The sequence below is a fragment of the Solanum stenotomum genome, chromosome 11 (assembly GCF_019186545.1).
Source record: "Solanum stenotomum isolate F172 chromosome 11, ASM1918654v1, whole genome shotgun sequence".
Taxonomy (NCBI): domain Eukaryota; kingdom Viridiplantae; phylum Streptophyta; class Magnoliopsida; order Solanales; family Solanaceae; genus Solanum; species Solanum stenotomum.
In genome coordinates, this window is record NC_064292.1 from 53,791,025 (window position 1) to 53,811,771 (window position 20,747).

The 20,747-nt window shown below is 34.2% G+C and overlaps 2 protein-coding genes across 2 annotated transcripts; both read left to right on the forward strand.

The window, feature by feature from the left end:
- The first annotated feature begins 6,361 nt into the window (after positions 1–6,361).
- LOC125843772 (protein SKIP34) lies at positions 6,362–6,845 on the forward strand. The gene is given in 2 exon segments (XM_049522971.1): positions 6,362–6,406; positions 6,408–6,845. Coding segments are annotated over 2 exon segments (294 nt in total). The 5' UTR covers positions 6,362–6,376; the 3' UTR covers positions 6,672–6,845.
- Positions 6,846–11,607: 4,762 nt separating this feature from the next.
- LOC125843752 (nucleobase-ascorbate transporter 11) lies at positions 11,608–20,536 on the forward strand. The gene is made up of 10 exons (XM_049522947.1): positions 11,608–12,840; positions 16,136–16,233; positions 16,333–16,503; positions 16,703–16,803; positions 16,970–17,105; positions 17,489–17,539; positions 17,770–18,057; positions 18,622–18,856; positions 19,518–19,798; positions 20,057–20,536. The coding sequence occupies exons 1-10, from the start codon at positions 12,138–12,140 to the stop codon at positions 20,276–20,278; spliced, it is 2,286 nt and encodes a 761-aa protein (XP_049378904.1). The 5' UTR covers positions 11,608–12,137; the 3' UTR covers positions 20,279–20,536.
- The last annotated feature ends 211 nt before the right edge of the window (positions 20,537–20,747 follow it).

Sequence of the window (20,747 nt, forward strand, 5' to 3'; positions counted from 1 at the left end):
ATTCATCAGTCACAAGTTCCATAGAAAGGCACTCACAAGATCAGCAACACACAAGATCAAGTTCACCAATAATAAAGAAGTGCAATGCAATGAAATGCAATGTCAAGTATAGTGATGCATGTCTGACCTAATGATACACACCCGCTGTCTCTCAGTCCGGGACCCATGGGGGACATATCTGTCCATGCATCCATCGCGACGCGCGATACGACCCTCGATAATAGTAACCATCGCGGCGCGCGATACGTCCCTCGAAATATAGTATCCGTCGCGGCGCGTGACACGTCCCTCGAAATATAGTATCCATCGCGGCGCGCGATACGTCCCTCGAAATGGTACATCCTCTTTATTTTCTTATTCTTTCTCAATGCACATAACACATGTCACAACCATGTCTAAGAACAATACAAATGACATGCTCACACAAATAATGAGGAGATGACTATTTTCATAACATTGCACAATTCACAACAAGACAATCAGGATACAACATCAACAATGATTCAACAAGCCTTTCAAACAATTCTCAACACATCACACAAACAATTTATCACATTGCCTTTTATTATCCCTTTTTCATCATTAGAATTAATCAATGTGGACAAGTCAACCCATCACTAAGCCTCAGTACCTTAAACACATATTACAAGGAAATACATGAATTCCATACACTTAACAAGGGTTTAGAAATCCACTTGCCTCAAATAATCAAGAATTCACTTCGGCATTTGTGCCTTCCACTTTCGTTGAGCTCCAAATAAATGCAATCTATTCAAATAAATGACCACAATAAGATTCCAAAACTAACAACACTCATATTACTATGTGTTTAGTCTTGGCCAAAAAAATTCACCCAAGTTTATAATCAAATTCCTAATCTTGATGCCAATAACATGTCAACTCTTCAATTTTCTCCAAATTTCAAGTCTAGGGTTAAGTTCCAATTTCTCCATATATCATCAACCTAATGGTATTACATAATTTTATACCATTATATTTAATTACTTATTTCAATATAGCAAAAGTTGAATTATAATATAATAAGTATACGGATAAAGAACAAAATATCAAAGACGAATAAAGTTTGTGAATCCTCAATTCATTCGCTGGAAGTTACAATATGAAATCATCAATTCACCACCAATATTCCTTCCAACCATTTAGGCCATTATTACCTAATCATTAGATTAAGGTCTTGCCAATCATTATTAACCAATATTTAACTATCAAAAATTGAATCCTATCTAATAATATGCACAACAACAACAATCTCCTGCCATCCCACTATCATATTACTTCGTTAACGTCAATGCAATATATTTGTTCTCTCGCCTAAGCCTTTAATTGTGAAATCACTAGATTTGGAGATACAATTCTCACCTGAATGCTCTTGTCAACGGCGCAGGTGAGTATTCCAACCCTTTCTATTTCTTTTCCTCGGCTGCGCGAGCGAACTGTTGTTGTTCACAACAGCCAGCAACATTTACCTTTTTTTTTTTTTTTTATTATTTATTTATTTATTTTCCTTTTCTATTATTATTAGCAACAAAATAATATTTTATTAAATCTGAAAATCATTCCACTCATTCTTGTAAGTCATAAATTATTTAGAAAATCTACTAAAAAGGGCTAATATAAAAATAATGATTAAAATACATAAAACGACTAAGAGGGTCGTTACAAAAATAATGCATAATTTCATTACGATTGGAGGATCAAGGACAAACAAAATTACATGAAAGAATTGAATTCACATGTATTATTCAAAATAATAAATCGTATTTAATTGACCTCCCATTTTTCTTCAAAATAATAATAACTCTCCTTCATATGGTCATTGTTACCAAAACACCTCCAATAATTATGACCATCATCTACACTTTGATAATCACAAATAACATAGTCATAAAACATGACTCCACTACTAATTATGGCTATCACATAAATGGGAATACCTGCCAAAAATCCAAAAAGTCGATAAAATTGATACACAAACCCAAAAATAATGGGAAAAAAATAAGAACCATATAGCAAATCCCAACAAATTCTTCTCCAAATGTCTTATTTTTTTTTTGGTAGAAGACTTTGAGCTATAGACAATAAGTAGTTGGCCAAGAAATAACTGAAATATACGAATAAGAAAAAAATTAAAGATAAATATTGATGGTTAGAATACTCTCAATTTATGATCAAGAAGGGTAGAACACAAAGTAATGTGAATGGTGTAAAAGTTGTTAATGGAGGAGAGTTTTTTCTTCTTTTTTCATTTCCATAGCAATAATGATGATGGTTGTTGATTGCTGTATGCATGAAGTTTGAAAATGAAATATTTGAATAATATAAGGGTGGACCGGGGGGGGGGGGGGGNGGGGGGGGGGGGGGGGGGGGGGGGGGGTAATAAAGAATAAAGGGACAATTTTTATGTCAAATCACTTGAAAAAGACTTCGGAGAATTTTCTTTGCACTCTCTTGGAAGATGCCTCATATTGTAGTTGAAAGATGTGGTTTGTTGCTTCTTGGTGGGTTCATGGAAATTCACTACTACTACTTTTCATAAGGGTAATATGGTAAATAAATATATACACGGATAGCGTAAAAGATTATTTTTCTTACGCATTGTTAGTATATTTTAATTTGTTATAAAAAAAATTCTTTTTATTTAGATTACAGGTTAATGTTTCAAGAAAATTACATATAATTATCTTTAAAAATTCAAATCGTTTTAAACTATTGATATATAAAACTTTTACTCATAAGAAAATAGCATATGACCAAGAAAAACATCCAAGTCCTCTATCAAATGAATTTGTATTGTATACATATGGTGATGTAGATAGTGATCGATAGAAATTTTAGCTCTTACCGAGTAAAACGTAGAAAATCACTCAAGTCCATCTATCAAATGAATTTGTATTAGTATATGTATTGATAGCGATTGATAGAGTTTTTATATTATTGATAGAAAATAGCATATGACCAATAAAAACGTAGAAAAACATCCAAGTCATCTATCAAATGAATTTGTATTGTATACATATAGTGATGTGGATAGTGATCGATAGAAATTTTAGCTCTTTCCGAATAAAACATAGAAAATTATCCAAGTCCATCTGTCAAATGAATTTGTATGATATATGTATTGATAGCGATTGATAGAGTTTTTATATTATTGGTGAAATTTAACATATTATAACATGTTACATGTTGATCAATAAGCCCCAAAAAATTATCGGTTATTCCTTAATGTCATGAGAAAAGGAGGAGACAAGCTAATAACATTTGGTTAATGTTTACCCATGATCCGCAGAATCATTTCTAGTGTTCCTTAATATCTATGAGTTGTATATTATGACATTTTCAAATTTAACTTATATAACAATTATATATAAACCACTATACCTTTTATTTAAGATTTTGACTTAGACAAATCAAATTCTTGTATGTCACAAATTACATCATAGTTATATCTACTTCTGTTACTAAATGTTTTTTTTTTGTTTTCTCAAATAAGTCCACGTGTTTATGTTAAATCATATTAATTTATTATGATTAAATCATAAATTAAAGTGATAATGTATGTTAATTATATTTACTACACTCAAAATTTCCGCACTCTTTTCTATTAGAGGCGATATCGGAATTTGAAATTTATAAATAGTCAAGTTTATTAACTCATACATTATTGGGCTCACCAAACCCCTGCCTAATATTATAGCTCTTGCTCCCTACTTTGGGAAGTTCAAATTAGCTTTGTCATTGTTCTCTTGAAAAACAATTTGTTTAATTTACATCTTAACCTTTTTAAATTCATTTGATTTTTAGTTAATATATAATTATTGGATTTGAAGAGCTTTAATTTGGATTCATTTTCAAACTTACATATAATTGTCTTTCTCAAACTGATTTTGGGAAATTTAACACATAACATTGAGATTGGTACTCTGTGTACAAACAAACATGCCTTATTACTTTTTAATAATTAAAACATTTTTAGGTAATACTGCGTACAATATATAAACCTTAGTGATTCGGTTCTATCTCGAATTCCGTACATAGAATTTAGTGCACTGAAATGTCCTTAGTAACTCAAACTTTTTCCCAAATGACCTCCCATCTTTCTTCACAATAACTCATCTTCATTTGATCATTGCTACTACCATAATACCTAAAATTATGACCATTATCTCCATCTTGATTATCACAAATAACATAGTCATAAAACACAACTCCACTGATAATTATGGCTATAACATGAATAGGTAGACCAGCCCAAAATCCAAAAAATGGATAAAATTGATACACAAACCCAAAAATAATGGAAGAATACAAGAACCATATAGCAAATCCCAACAAACTCTTCTCCAAAGACTTATTTTTCGATGGAAGGCTTCGATATATCGACGATAAGTGATTTGCCAAGTAAGCACTAAAGTATATGAAAAAGATGAAAGCTAAGAACGAATATTGACTATTAGAATATGCTCGATATATTGAAGCAATAAAATTGAATATGATCAACAAGGTTTGAACATATTGTAATGTGAATGGTGTAGAGTTTGTCATGAAAGTAGTTGGAGTTCTTCTTTTACAATTAGTTTGTGTATACTGAATTTGTGTGTGTGTGTGTTATCTTTGTGTATTAGATATATATATATATATATAGAAGGTTTAAAGAATATAAAGGGACAAAATGTCATGTCAATTATTTTAGTGACTTGGACTTTTTGTCAATTGAAGTTATGATGTAGCTCCTATGAACCTTCTTGGAAAATACACTTTGTGGAAATTGCTTCTTGTTTTCTTGGTTGGTTCCTGGAAATAATGTGTTACTGTAGTGGATATTACTAAGAAATTTTACTTTATGACGTAGTCGTAGGGTCCGTGTATAATCTATTCTTGAAGTTTCATATAACATCAGCAATTATAATTGCAGAAATTCACCCTTGAACTTGTTTTTAAAAGTCAGTTACATTTTTAAATTATCATTTGACCAATTACACCATATACTATTCAAGAGTAAGTTTATTTACCTATAAGACGTATAACACTACTCTCACAATGTGAGGTGTATCATACTTGTGTCACGTCAATGTCATCTCACTACCACATTAGATGTCCCGGAAGATTTCAAAAAAAATCTACATGTCATTCAATTATTTCTTCTTCAAGGAACACCGCCATGGAACCACCACCATTACCATCATATTAGTACCATATTCATATATTTCACCATCAAAAATTAAAATAGTCACCACAAATTTCACCACATACAATCAAACTCACCATTGAAGGCACACTACCACCATCATCCCCACAAAACTTGTAAAGAACCACCACAAAATTCAACACCAATAACTAAACTCATCACTAATATCACATCATCACCATTAAAAAGTACAAAATTCACGTTCAAATATCACCTCCACCGTTATCAATTTTAATTTTTTTTCTTCACCACCTTCAATTCCCTCTTCTTTGCCACCTACCACCCATCACCAATAAATCCACCACTAATTTCTTTTAAAACGCAGACATCAATTTTATCAATCACCAACAAAGTTTAACAGAAAAATCAGATGTAATAGATATGCTGAAATTGGAGAAGAATTAAAATAGAAAATGATTGAGGAGGGGAGAGAAGGGGAGGGGAAGATGATTCTGGGGAGGTGGGGTAGGGTGACATGGATGAAAATCGGGTATGAAAGGTAATGAAAAATAAAAATAAAAATGAAGAATAAAAAGAAGATAAGGGTAGGGTGTGAAAAAGAAGAAGAGGGGCGGGGTCGGGGTGGAAAAAAGATTTGATTAATTTATTTATCTTTCTCAAATGCGTTTTTTTTTTGTCATGTTAGCTTTAGAGGTAAATAAATTTACTTTTGAATAGTAAAAGTGTATAATAGATCGTCATAATAGTTTAAATTTGTAACTGACTATTCGAAATAAGTTCAACAATGAATTTATGTCTTTTCCCTATAATTGTCATACATAATTTGATAACAACATAATACGTGGTGAATTTCCACTTAATGAGATTTGAGATACATGATCTGATATTATATTTTTTATATTATTGTCATCGTATACAAATCAAATTCGAATATTAGTTTTGTGAGAAATTCCTTAGCGTGAAATTTACCATAAAATAGAGGATAAAATATTGACACCCTTCAAATAAAATTTAACAAAGAATCACTCAAGTAATAAAGGGTGAAATTTATTAGATGGATTAAGTCATATATAATGTTAAAAGATCATAATCTCGAAATAACTAATTCTAAAATAAGTTATCTCGTAATTTTACCGAGCCCTTACACCTTTCCTAATTCTCGTTTTTAAATCACGAGTTCCTAACACTACTCCAAATTTCCCAATCAAAATGTGTTACGGCGGTCAACGATTACCGTCAAAAAGACGACTTAACCGACCCGACCCGCCGGGCCCGAACTTTACCGGCGGCGAACGAGAACGCTGTGGTAGTTGAAAACCTCCGGGACCGGTTAGCTGAGACAGAGGCGCGGTTAGAGCGAGCTAGGGCTCGGGAAGCGGAGCTGAGCCGACAGCTGGAGGAGATGAAGAGGTACGTCTGCGTTATGGAAATTCTGGAATGTTACCTCAAGCACCGATACAGAGAACAGCAAGTCAGAACCCTAGCAGTGGTAAATTCGAAGTAAAGATGATTTATGTGGTTAATGGATTCTTAGGGTTTCATGCTTTATGTAATCATGTGTGTTGTAATTGTATATTCTTCAGTGTGATATAGAATTGGTAATCATTTGAACTTGAAATACTCTTCAATTTTATTGTTCTATGTGTTAAGCTTGGTGTTAATCTGGATTATAAATTTCGGATAGTGGAGCTAAGCAGTGCAGTAATTTATAATAAAGTTCCTCGAGGTCGAGGAGCTGAAGGGAAATTGGTTGTGCAATGGCTTGCTGTTAAAAGTTGATATTTTTGTTTGTAAGAAAGCTATTTTAGCTGCAATAGTTAAGGTATATATCATCTACACACCCAAACCAACTCCATGAGTGTGATTTGTGTTCTCGCTAACAGCAAGATTGATATGAGGAAATGGTGGCACATGCTGAAAGGCATAGTCTTTCAAGAAAACTTCAATGATAAACTAGTTGGAGTTGATGTATACCTTCCACTCTAGTTGGAGCCATTTCTTTTCGTAATGTTTTAGTGTTAACAGAAATTGCATAGAAGTGAAGCAGAAGCTGAACCGTAGATGCTTATTTATGGCGTAGAATAGGATATCTAAGCAGTTGTTTAGTTCTTTCTCTTTGTACCTTTGATTCTGAAGAAGGAAGTCTCTAAGGGCAAACTGAATGCATGTAGTAGGCATTTCTCAGCTGGGTTCATTTCAAGCTTGATATGTCTTAAGGCAATTTCTGATATGTGATAGAAACTTCTGTCCGACTCCAACTATAGAATTAGTTATTTAGTGATATTATGGACTAAGTAGATACTGATTGTCTCATATGTTTATGTTAAAGTTTTAAAAAGTTTTGTATGTATGGAGAAGGATCTGTATGGTGGTGATTTTAGAGGCAAAGGCAAATGCTTTTTGAGTATATATTTTCTTTCTTTTGATTGTAAAGGACTCCATAAGGATATGAATATCGAGTACAATTAGCTTGAAAGTTGAGGACAAATTATAGAAATTGAGAAGTGATAGGTTATTTCTCTGTATTGCTTATTTAAAAACTTCACGACAAAATTTCTATGTTCCCTAACATGTACAGTTGTGTGGCGCACTAATATAGACCTTATTGACTATGTTTCCAATTGCAATTATCTCCTTTTCGTATCATGTACCAACACCTAACACATAAGGCCATATATCTTATACTTGAAGGTTGTATGCCTTATCTCTTTTGTACCTCTGTGTCTACCATATAGCCTTGTGCAATTGTCAGTCGGATCCTAACTACCTCTTAAGGAGTTTCCTTTAAGCACATGTAGGACATAGGTATGTTCCGCCAGTATTAAGGCTTGGGTACTTCAACTCAATATGAATGAGTGCATAGAATTACCCTAAGGTCGTTATGTGTTACTAACATCATTGAATCGTTAAAATGGTTCATGCATCATGTCAAATATCGCAGGATATTGAAAATGTACAGTTGAGTTCTCTAGGAAGCCATATAGGACACACGAAGAGATTCGAGATCTTATGATGATTTTGCAAGTTTTCTTACGTCCAAATTACTACGTATCTTTTTCTGAAGTTGTTGGTTCACTAGAACTTATTGATGGAGTAATATGTGATTCAGTAGTGAAAAAGCACATGTAACACATATTGTTCGATGGTAAATATTCTGCAATCAGCCAATCAGCGATACAGTTGTGCTCGTCGATATGACAAAATGTTTTCTTGAGAAGGCATGTGGTCTTTTCTGCTAGTGGTTTATGATTGACATAGCTTCCACATATTTGGCAGTTCCATGTTGCTTCATTTTTCTAGTAAGCGTGATGTTATTAACTCTTACTTGTTTATGGTTGTTCTTTGCCACTGATTTTGGACGCAGTATCAGAATGATTTTGCTTCCATTCTGAGCCTAAGACATGCGGCTAGCTCTACTTTTATCTTTTGTTTTCTTGCTCTAGCATCATAAATAGTCTTTCAATATAGTCATGTTTGGTGTCCTGACCAACTTACGCATACCTTCACTAATCCACCAGACTGTCTGTCAAAGCCCACGAGCAGGCAGGTTGCCAAGGTAATCTTGTTCGCCATATATAAGCAGGTGGAATGGAATCACACCAAGTATTGTAGTTTGGATTTCAACCTTGATGGCTCAACTATTTAGCCGTCTCATGGGGATTGAAACTCCTTCTTTCTTAGGTTACAGTTCTTATCTAATCATTGACAACTATTAGCATTCAAGAGAAGCTTCAAAATTCTCATTGGCATTGTATATATGGGATGTCAGAGGTTTTGTGAAATGACTAAGCATGGGCTGTTGTTGCCTTGTAATACAAAATGTTGCACATGATCTTTTTTGTGTTCTGGAGTCTGAATCACTCTTCATCTCCTTTTTGTGTACACACACACACACACACACACCTTTTAGAATCCAATCTTTATCTCACAAAAGCACATCTTTATCATACTTTTGCTCTAGGAAAAGTCCAAATTACTTATAGAAGACTAATAAGTTGAATGTTTATTGCCATCATGGCTAGTTCCCTAGTCTTGTTGATCCCATGACCTGTACTAGAATGAGATATAAAAGAAACTGCAGATGAGCCATGTTCGACAACGCTCGACTACCTACTAATTTTTTATTTTAATTCGATCCCTATATTCTCTTATCTAGAGTCATGTTCTCGATAAACTGTAGGTGAGTCATGTTCGGTCTAAATTGAAGCAAAACTTAAACATGACAAAAAGAGATTGAGGAAAGATGAGGATCTTGGAAAAAGAGCAATAAAGTAAGCTTCACTCCAATCAGACATTTACAGGATATCAATTGTAAAGTTTACTGTTTAGAATCTGTGAAACTTTTATCTGGCTCTAATATAATAAATTTATTAATTTTATGTTTATCTGATCTCTAAAAGGCAGTTTCTTGCATTGGAAAAGTATAAAAGGATAAACTTTCTAAATTATTTGTCGAGGAAAAAAGAGTAATTATAGTTTTGCAATAATTTTAAGGGAGAAAATGAAAATCCAAAGTTTCAATGGATTTTAGCTTGGATTTGAAGGAAAATCATTAGAAATTGATCATGTTGCGCCATTGCGGTAAACAAAAATATCAGGTGGTTTCTTTCTATTTATCTAAATTTTAGAGGATAGAATTACTTGTACCTTTAATCAAACTTTGTAGAAGATTTTTGACTTAACTTTGAATTAATTAGACTTTACAGTAAATATCGAATGCGAATAAATGAAGAAAATAAGAGTCCTAAGGAAATGAGAAGTAGAATGGTAGCAAAGACAAGATGATGAAGTCAAAGAACTTTTGTTTGGTCATGCATCATCATCATCAACAATTCCAAAGTGTCAATCTTATCTTGTTTCTTAAGATTGTCAAAAAAACATATAATTAGTATATACTAATATAGATTGTAATTATTAGGACCCCATTCTTAAACTTAGAGAAATCTGATTAGTTTGATTTCTTTTCAAGATGTAAAATCCATAGTGAATCTTGTTGGTAGAATAGACCTCACTTTCTACCCATTTTCTTATTCGACATTCGATATTTATTAAAGCTTGATTAATTTCGAATTCGCAATGAAAAATCAAATAATTGATGATGGTACAACCCCAAAAGCCAAAAGGCCAAGGCATCTAAATAAAGATAAATGAATACTTGCCACTCCGTCACGATTCTTATCGGCAAAATAAAGTTCATTTTATTTAGCTTTCTTACCTTACTTTTTCAAATTAACACTTCCATTAAGGCCTTTGAATTTTATGCTTTCTTTCACTAATAATAAACTTTATTTCTTGTTAAACTTTATTATCACCTATTAATTTCTAGCCAACCAAATTATGACAATTAGCCTATGGTTTAAACTACTTATTAGTGCTACTTTTGCACATGGCTTACTACTATATATTATTTTGTTTTCAATCTTTATTATTGCACATTAAAAGCTCTTGTGTCCATTTCACTTCATGTAAGAAATAATTTTTAAATACCAAATTTGGTACATCTCAGTGAGTTGTCAATATCAATCACTAAATAGAATTAAAATTAGAGAAAATCAAGATTAGGGAAATCACTTAAATCTCCTTTCTTTATGTAAATTTTGATTAGCTTTTTGTCTTAAAACAAGTACGGAACACTTTTATTAGGGAGCACCCCTATTTCAAATATGAGATTTTTCATGCAAATTTCAATGTATTCGATTTTATTGTACTTATTAGATACAAAAAAATTAAAATAAATATCCTACTTTTTAAATTATAATTTTCTTACCTGATTCTATTAAACTAATTAAACAATGTAAACATTACTTGTTATTTGTGCTAATAAGAGGTAATACATATCGATGAATTAGTTTACACGTAAACTTGTTTGAACATCATCATGAAAAAAAGACGTAATACATAGTTAATCCCTTAAGCTTGTTATGATATTTCATTTAAACATTCAAAAAGTCATGTTCCAATTGCATATCTCAACTCTTAAGAAGTCTTTTAGTTAGACACTTTTAGTTTAAATTTCGAAAAGAAAATTGGACATAATTTAATACATATCTTAATTTGAATGTCTAAATAAAATATTTTGACAAATTTAATGAATTGAAACCGAAAAAGATGTTGCTTCTCAACAAAATATGACAATCATCATTCATCACCAAGTCCATGAATCACTCAAGAGAACAGACAAATTGTTTTCCTTTTACAAGGTTTAAAGACAACATGAACTCACTAAGGGACAACATGCTTGAAAGCTAAGGGAGCCAAAACACATAATTTTGAAAAAGGGACATAATTGTATACTCTTCTAGTTTCAATTTATCTGTCGGATTTCAACTTGATATGAAATTTAAGAAAGTACGGAGCAGTAGTACCCTCCAATGACAAATCTCACTATTTCTCAACGGCAACTTACATAATAGTGGCACTCTTGTCTTTACACTTCCACACCATCCCAAGAAGAAACTTCAGCTTGTTTGATAGCAACAGCTGAGCGGTAGTTTTTTGAGCTCTTACTGGCTAAGCAGTAGCCATTAATGGTTTGAAAGAGCTCAGAAAAATCATGTTAGCTTCACTTTGACAACCCCATTAGTGCATTATTAGAAACTTCAGTTCTTTTTTTGCTTAAAGATTTGTTCTTTTCTTGTTTTTGGGTTGTGGGGGTGAGAGAAACAGAGGAAAGAATTGATTTTGTTGGTGTTTTATTGACACCTTTTTATTGCATTATCAGAAACTTCAGTTCTTTGCTTTAAAGATTAGTTCTTTACTTGTTTTTGTGTAGTGGAGGTGGGTGAAACAAAAGAAAGATTTGATTTTGTTGGTGTTTTATTGACACCCTTTTATTGCATTAGTTGAAACTTCAGTTCTTTGCTTTGAAGATTTGGTCTTTTCTTGTTTTAGTGTAGTGGGGGTGAGAGAAACAGAAGAAAGAATTGATTTTGTTCGTGTTTTCTTGATACCCATTTGAGGAAATAGTGAAATGGAAGGTGGGTCAAACTCAGAAATGAAAGGAAGAATGGAGAGGCAAAAGGGGGTAAATCCAAAGATTGAGCCTTTTGTACCAAAGAAAGGTTATGATCCTAGAGAGTTGAAATCTTGGGCTAAGAGGACTGGTTTTGTGTCAACAACTTTTTCTGGTGAGACTGAAAGAGGTGGTGGTCATAGTAGGAGGGATTTTGATAGTGGTAGAGATCTGGATGTGAGTAGTAATGAGAATGTTGGATTTGATTTGGAAAGAGGGGTTGATAAAACTGAAACTGTATCTCCAAAGATTGAGCTTGATCCTATTTTAGGAAGGGCAAGGAATAGAGGGGTTGAAATTGAGCCAATTTCGGGGTCTACCGACCAGGGTTTGAGAAATGGAAGAGGAAGAGGAAGAGGTGAAAATCTTGGGAGGAGAACTGAGATGGAGCCTATTTTGAGAGGTCATAATGAGGAGAGGAAAGATGCTAGGAATGAGAATGGCAATGATGGTAATAGTGCTAATGGACCTGTTAATGGGAGTGGGAATGGACACATAGCTCAAGCAGCTACTCCAGTTACAGAAGTACCAAGGAAGGATGATGGCAATGTGGATGAAGAAGTGGGAATGGGCGTATATCCCGATGGCGAGGATCCTAGTTATGGAGGGTGGCATCAGTCTCCGCGGATGAAATGTGGATTAAGGGAAAATCCGGGTGTTGGTTAGTATTTATTCTGCTTCTAACATTGTTGTGTGGTCACTGACTTGAACTAATCATTTTTCCCTTACACTTCGTTGTGATTCTTATTTTAGTGTCTTTATGTCAAATGATTTTAGCGAAAATTTAAGAATCTTTTAGAATAGCATCACTAAGAAGAGACTGTTCCGTGACCATCTAAGTAGAGTACAAAGTGAAGCAGGGAGAAGTATCTCAGTCTATGTTGCTCGGACTCACCAAAATGCTGCCTCACCCGTGTCAGATCCTCCAAGAATGCATTATTGTTGGAGGATCCGACATGCACCTGTTGATATTTTTGAAGGGTCCGAGCAAACATAGATCCTAGTAATGTAGGGAGTCAATGTAGGCGAATCAGTGAAATTTGAATGGGTGTCTTTTTATTTATTTATGTGCAATCACAATAACGCATTCAATCCTTGATGTAAGGAGCTGTAATCAGGTGTCTTGCTTAAATTTGTACAGATTGTTCCTTCTGAAAACACAAGAGGTTAGTGGCCTGTGAGCTCTAAATTGAGTAGACTTAGTTTGATTTAGTCGACTGAAAACTGAGATAAATAAGCTGCATAACAAACTCATTAGTTTTTCAGTTGAACAAGTATGAAGATAAATTGCAGGAAAGTAAAGGAGCGGAGGAATTTTTATGCTGGTTCATATCACAAATATTGTGCCTGCTCGAGTCCCCCTGGAACACAAGGGAGTTATATCTCAAGCATTTTGAAGTTCTATAATCTGAGTACAATCTGTGTTTTCTAGCATTCACTACCAACACTGCTGAGTTGGTTTTCACTCTTATCACCAAAAATGAAAAATGCCCTTTGTTTTTTCATTCGATCACCAATTATATGAACAAACACCTTTTGGTTTTTACACGATCACCAAATAAAGGTCACCCACACCTCTCTTTCTTTTTCTCACTTTGCCTTTAAACACTGAAGTACACTGCTATATTGCTAGATTGCCTTGTTTGATCCGAATTGAAAGCTATGTTGCTTGGACTCTTCAAAAATGTCGATGGTGTGTGTCGGATACTCCAAAAGTTGTGTATGTTTGGAGGATCCGACACGGGTGCAACAACATTTTTGGAGAGTCCGAGCATAGATTGGAAGGGTATACTCTTAAGGAAGTCATTTGTGGAAAGTAAATTCAAGCATAAGAAGCATTTTAAAAGCCACCCCAGACAATGTACAATAGACAACTTATCACTATTAAGAAAAATGAATTAGACATCTTACAGTAGACATAAATATAGGTTTACCATTGGGAACTAATCTACCTATTGATACTATATTTAAACTGGGGATCCCCTAAGTCAAAAGTTGAATTCTAAAATGTCCATCAAAGTAAATGGATCATCAATCCCACTAATCCATGGTAAAATCTTATATGCATCCGATGTTTAAACCGAACTAATGAATGCAAAACACATCTTTCATACACATATTTATCACTTAATCATGGTTAAGTGATATGTATTTTCACTTTAATTTTAGATGCTAAGGTTAAACTTTAAAGTGCTTGATTTGGTGTAAACATTGGTTGCAATATGTATTTACCATGGTTCAATTATGAGATCGGATGATTAATTAATTGTAAAAACTTACCAAGGACCTAGTGGTTGATCAACATATACTAATTTACCATGGTTTAATGATAAATTAATGTGAGAATGTGTATTAATTAACTATGGTTCAATGGTCACAGTGTATGTGATATGTATTCATTGGCTTGGTGTAAACATTGCGTGCGAGTAAATTTTTACCACACCAGATGCTTACACCGAACCAATAGATGCAAGACATTTGCTTGCATATGGACTTTTTTCACATACATGCAAGACACTTGTTTTCACAGGCTTCTTTCCCATAACCATGGTTAATTGATACGTATTCTCACATTATGAAATTACTCAATCATGGTAAGTTGATGTGGTTTGATGTGAACACCGGATGCGAGTAAGTTTTTTCTCCTAGATAGTAGGCAACAAGTAGAAAATAAATTTATCTATTTAGAAAGCCAACTAACAAACAAAGATATAAAATTATCTGTCTATTGCAAATGGTGCTAAGAAGATATGCCAGACGGAAGAGCAATAGGTTATTATGAAGAAAAGGAAACTTGCAATTGGTAATGCTATGATATAAACAAGAGAAAATAATAAAGTGAACTGACACATAGCTATGCACTTTTATAAAGTGCAATAAAGGATGTGAAAAGGTTATACATGAATGCTATTAATGGTGGAAGCTGAATGGAGCAAATAAATTCAAGTTGAAATGTGAAAAAACTGACATTGTATTATTGTAAATAAAATTTAGATAATTACCACATCAACAATAAGTATTGGTAGATAAAAGATCTCTTCCTATTTACCCTGCTTAATGTAGTTCAAATTAATCATAAAATTGAAGGTAATTTTACTCCGTGGTGGTGAAGAGTAAAATGGCATGTCAACTTTCGATGGATATTTTGGTAGTTCAACAGTAGACTTGGGGCTTCCAACTTTTAGTATAGTATAGACATAGATTAAAGAAGTGAATTTATAAAGAAGTCACAGTTTATTTTGGTTCAGTTCACCAAGGGAAACAAACAAAGATAGTAATATGCACTTTTTGTTGGTAAATACTTACCCTCCCTCACCTGGCGTTTACACCACCAAACCAATAAAGTGATATGCATGACACATGTCTTGCATTCATTGGCTTGATGTAAACGCCGGTTGGAGGTAAGTTTTTACCATTCTGTTTTGCCATTACTTTCCCATCTTTTCTTTCTGCGGCAAAGTTGTATTCTCTTGGTTTTGAACCAAATAAAAAATTCTTTTTTAACTAGCAGGATTCCAAGAAATTGCTTCTTGTACAGCATTTGAGTCCTCAGTCAATATGCATTGATAGGTCTGCACTGTAACATTCATTGCTAAAATCAAGATATTTTGACTAATAGACATATCTCTGAAGCTTCTGTTGTATAATGATTAATGTAGAATCATAAAAATGTGCTCTCTCTAATAGCTTAAGCTTTTAGATGAGATGGTCACACACTTCAACAAAATTTATGTTATTTTATCACAAAATTGTCTTTTTGTCGGAAAAAAATGAATAAATACACTGGGATAAATTATGTTAACCTTGTCATAGAATATGGTCTAATATAAATGTCATGGTGAATTTTATTCATGATGAAGTTGTAAAGACTTTTCATGGTGAAATTATGCAGATGCATGATCTCCTGCGATTCTATGTTGATCACTGTTGACCTCTTTTTGGTCTTTAAACTGCAGTGCCTCTTATGTTCTATGGGTTGCAGCACTATTTGTCATTGGCTGGTTCACTTATTTTTATCCCTCTGATTACTGTTCCCACCATGGGTGGAAGTGATGTGAGTTGTTTCTTATGAACTTACAACTTGAATTACAGTAGTATATGGTTAGCAAGTTTTTTGTCGTTCTCATTGATTTCTCTTTCCATGTGGTGACAGAAAGACACTGCCGATGTGGTTTCCACAATGCTGCTAGTGTCTGGCCTTACCACAATACTGCACTCATATTTTGGCACCCGTCTGCCATTAGTTCAAGGGAGTTCATTTGTATATTTGGCTCCTGCATTAGTTATCATGAATTCTGAGGAGTACCGGAATCTTGCTGATCATGTAAGTTAAAAATGAAGTTCTCCTAGTGAGACTTTGTTTATGTAAATGTTTTTTATATATCAGTCGAGGGTCTATTGGAAACAACATCTCTACCCCTCAATATTGACTGCACGTGAAATTTATTTATTCTATATATATTAACATGTTCTTGTAATAGATGATGGTTTTTTGTTGATGGAAACTTTTCGGGTGTCCACAGAAATTTGGGTACATAATGAGGGAGTTACAAGGAGCTATAATTGTTGGATCAATTTTCCAGAGCTTCTTGGGTTACAGTGGCTTGATGTCCCTTTTTCTACGGTAATATTTGAGCACTTTACTCATTATCCTTCTTGACCAGCCCCTGTTTTGTGAATGTCCTTGTAGGAGCTTGTATTTCACAAATATGACTTAGATCAGTCTTTTAGTTCTGTTTTTAAGACTCTTCCAAGAATTAATCAATATGTTTTAAGAACATATCCTGCAGGTTAGTAAATCCCGTTGTGGTCGCACCAACAGTAGCTGCAGTGGGTTTAGCATTTTTTAGCTATGGCTTTCCACAAGCTGGTAGTTGTGTAGAAATCAGCCTTCCTCAGATACTGCTTATCCTTATTTTTACCTTGGTAGGTAGCTGTATGAATGTTTTATGATCATAAGTTTTGTTTTTGGTATACGACTTGTATACGGGAATTTTTCCGTTTATTTACTGAAATCTTTCTTACTTGATAGAATTAAAAAAAATGTTTTGTATTGGCATGGATAAGATGCTCTTAAATATCAGATGATGAGCTTATTTTCAGCTATGTTGCTCAGACTCTCCAAAAATACTGACACACTCGTGACCGTGTCAGATCCTCCAAAAATACACTACTTTTGGAGGATCTGACACACACTTGTCGACATTTTTGAAGAGTCCGAGCAACATAGATTTTCAGTGTCTCACTTCTGAGCTCTAGTATATATTTTTTTTCTTTCACTAACTATGTTCTGTCATTTCTCTTTACAGTACCTTGGAGGAATATCCATTTTTGGTTACCGAGTGTTTCGTATATATGCTGTACGTATTTTCTGCTCTTCCTCTTATTTTTCTCTTTGAATATTTTCTTTTTGGGAGGTGGAGGGTTTTTGGAGACGGGAGCCTCCGAACAAGATAATATTAGTGGATTTAGTTCCAAGACCTTTCTTATGGAGAACAATTTTGGGAGATGTATTATGATTTTTCAGCTACTACGGAAACTATCATCACATGTGCATCTACTTTCTAACGAACAAAAAGAATTATTGCAGGTCCCTGTTAGTGTTATGATCATTTGGGCGTATGCGTTTTTCCTGACAGCTGGTGGTGCATATAACTTTAAGGGTTGTAGCCCCGACATACCAAACTCCAACATCCTTATCGATGCTTGTCAAAAGCATGCAGATACAATGAGGCATTGTAGGACTGATGTCTCCAATGCTATGAGAACTGCTGCCTGGGTCAGGATTCCTTACCCTTTGCAATGGGGTATACCGACCTTTCGGTTACGGACTTCAATCATTATGGTTATTGTGTCGCTAGTTGCTTCCATTGACTCGGTGAGTAAGCAGTGACCTGTGTAAATGTGTCATTTATGGTATCCAAATCATTCTAGTTAAGTGTGTCAACAACATGAGGTCTCATTTTCACAATTTGGCATTTCTGGCATATCATCTTCTTTTATAATTTACTATTAGAGGAAAAGGAATCTTACTCTTCTTTTCTCTATGCTGACCGATTGCATTTCAGCAGCAAGATTTAAAAAAGAAAAACTTCCTTCTTTGTTGTTTTTGGTTCCTGTAAAATCTTTCTTGTTGCTTTTAGAAAAGATCGAAGGGTTAAAAATGCACCTAAATTATCTTGTTTTATCAAGTTCCCTACTTGAACTATCACCAAATGTTTATCGAAACACATTTGGTCTAGTCAGGGTCGAGGTGTGTTTCGATGAACATTTGGTGATAGGTAGGAAATTCGCACACTTGATAGTTCAGGTATGAAACTCGAAAATTGGGATACTTTAGGTGTGTTTTTTATCCTTCACTCTTAAAAAGGGTTGTCTTTTACTAGTCTTTCCATCTGTCATAATTCAAGACCAGTTATTGATTAAGATTTGCACATTGTAGATTGGAAGTTATCACTCCGCGGCAATACGAATCAATTTGAAACCCCCAACCCCAGGTATAGTCAGCAGGGGGATTGGTCTGGAAGGTTTCTGTAGTGTATTGGCTGGACTTTGGGGAACGGGTACTGGGGCAACAACTTTGACAGAGAATGTACACACGATCAATGCAACAAAAGTAGCAAACCGAAGGGCTGTACAGCTTGGAGCAGCACTTTTAATCCTATTCTCCTTTGTAGGTATGATTTAATGAAGACTAATTCTTCATTGAAGCAGGAAAAAGCTTATCCTATCCCTTTTTTTTTTTCTAGTTAGCACTCCCTCCGTTTCAATTTGTTTGTCTTACTTTTCTTTTTAGTCCGCTTCTGTGGAAATTTTAATACTTGTTAGATGAATGGAAAGAAGCATTGCAAGATTTTCTTCGTCTCCGTTCCCTTTTTACAATACTGTACTGGTCCATGAATTTTGTTAATAAATGTGAAACCCGAAAAACAGATTCCTGCTATTTGGCAGTTAAACCATAAAGAAGACTCTCATCAATGGAACATGTAGGTTCAAATAAATTTGGTGGCAGAGCTAGAGTTGAGCTTACCTGTTCGGTCAAACTTAGTAGCTTTGGTCCAAATCCTGTATTTGTCTTAGGAAATCTATTGGATATGTACAAGTTATTAATTTAGAATTAGAATCCCAAACCCATAAGCTTCAAATCTTGGCTCTGCCTCTCGATAAGTTTTAAGTGCTATGTTTCATAAATTGTACTGCCTTCTTGGTCTATTCTTGTAGATAGACATGTATGTTCTTGTTATTTGCTTCTTTTAATATGAAAAATGACGTCTTTGAATAGCTGGCAAGTTCATTAGCAAAGACATGTAACCTCTTATTTTCTAACTGATGTGGTAGGTAAAATTGGTGCTATTCTTGCTTCTATACCACAAGCATTGGCAGCTGCGGTACTATGCTTCACATGGGCTCTTATTGTGGCTCTCGGGCTATCAACATTGCAATATACACAAAATGCAAGTTCCCGAAACATTATAATTGTTGGTGTATCCTTGTTCTTTGGTTTGTCGGTCCCCGCTTATTTTCAGCAGTACGCACCAGAGACCGGCCTAATCTTGCCTGGCTATCTAATTCCTTATGCAGCAGCATCCAATGGACCAGTACATACCGGGAATTCACAAGTGAGTTCATCGTAAAGACTTCTGTTATTGTCCTTTAGTTAAATGTGTACTATCACATGAAGTCGTCATTCTAAAATCTAGAACCCATAAAGTTGAAATCCTGACTCCGCCTCTGATTGTACACAATTTGGTATAACATGGAATTTGTGTACAAGAACGGAATTCTATAGAAAATGTACTTTTTACTCAATTTTCCTTCTTAATTTCCATGAATTTGCAACGAACTTATGTCTGGTTTTTTCCTTATGTTGTTGTCAGTTCAATTTTGCAATGAATGCACTTCTGTCCTTGAACATGGTGGTCACACTATTAGTGGCATTCGTATTAGACAATACCGTCCCTGGAAGCAGACAAGAACGAGGAGTGTACGTTTGGTCAAAGGCTGAAGACATTATGACAGATCCTTCTTCCCTGTTAGACTACTCGTTACCGAGTACAGTAGCAAGGTGTTTCCACTGGGCTAAATGTGTCGGCACATGACGAAATGCAAAAGAAAAAACTTGTTTTTGCTTCATGCAAAACTTCCAGGGAAGAAACTTATTGTTATTCAAAGCATAGCTTAGAAAGAGTATAGCTAAAATAGGTGAAAGGTACATACATATTTTTCCATCTTATACACAAGGAAGTTACAGATTTCACCAAAATATAGCATTATATGGGGCAATCCCATATATATTCAACTGTTAATCAATTCTTCTTCTATAGAAATGTAAGTTGGTTTTTTGGTTATGATGAATGGAAGCATTTTATTGAAATACTCTTGGAGGTTCTTGTTCTTTCGATTTCTGTTACTATCTATTGTCCCTTGTAATTTGTTTATCGTATTAAGGGTAGAAAGGCAGGTCCATTATGCACCGAGTTTCAAACCATGCACCAATGGCACTCGGGATATCTCAGTTAAGTTATAAAACTATATGATTGGTATTCTTGATACATTCAGCAGTAAACA

Excerpts from the sequence above, each read along its gene's own strand:
- LOC125843752 (XM_049522947.1), top strand. The coding sequence starts at position 12,138 with ATGGAAGGTGGGTCAAACTCAGAAATGAAAGGAAGAATGGAGAGGCAA. Across the intron at positions 12,841-16,135 it reads AAGGGAAAATCCGGGTGTTG|TGCCTCTTATGTTCTATGGG; the intron begins GTTAGTATTTAT and ends TTTAAACTGCAG. Across the intron at positions 16,234-16,332 it reads CCACCATGGGTGGAAGTGAT|AAAGACACTGCCGATGTGGT; the intron begins GTGAGTTGTTTC and ends ATGTGGTGACAG.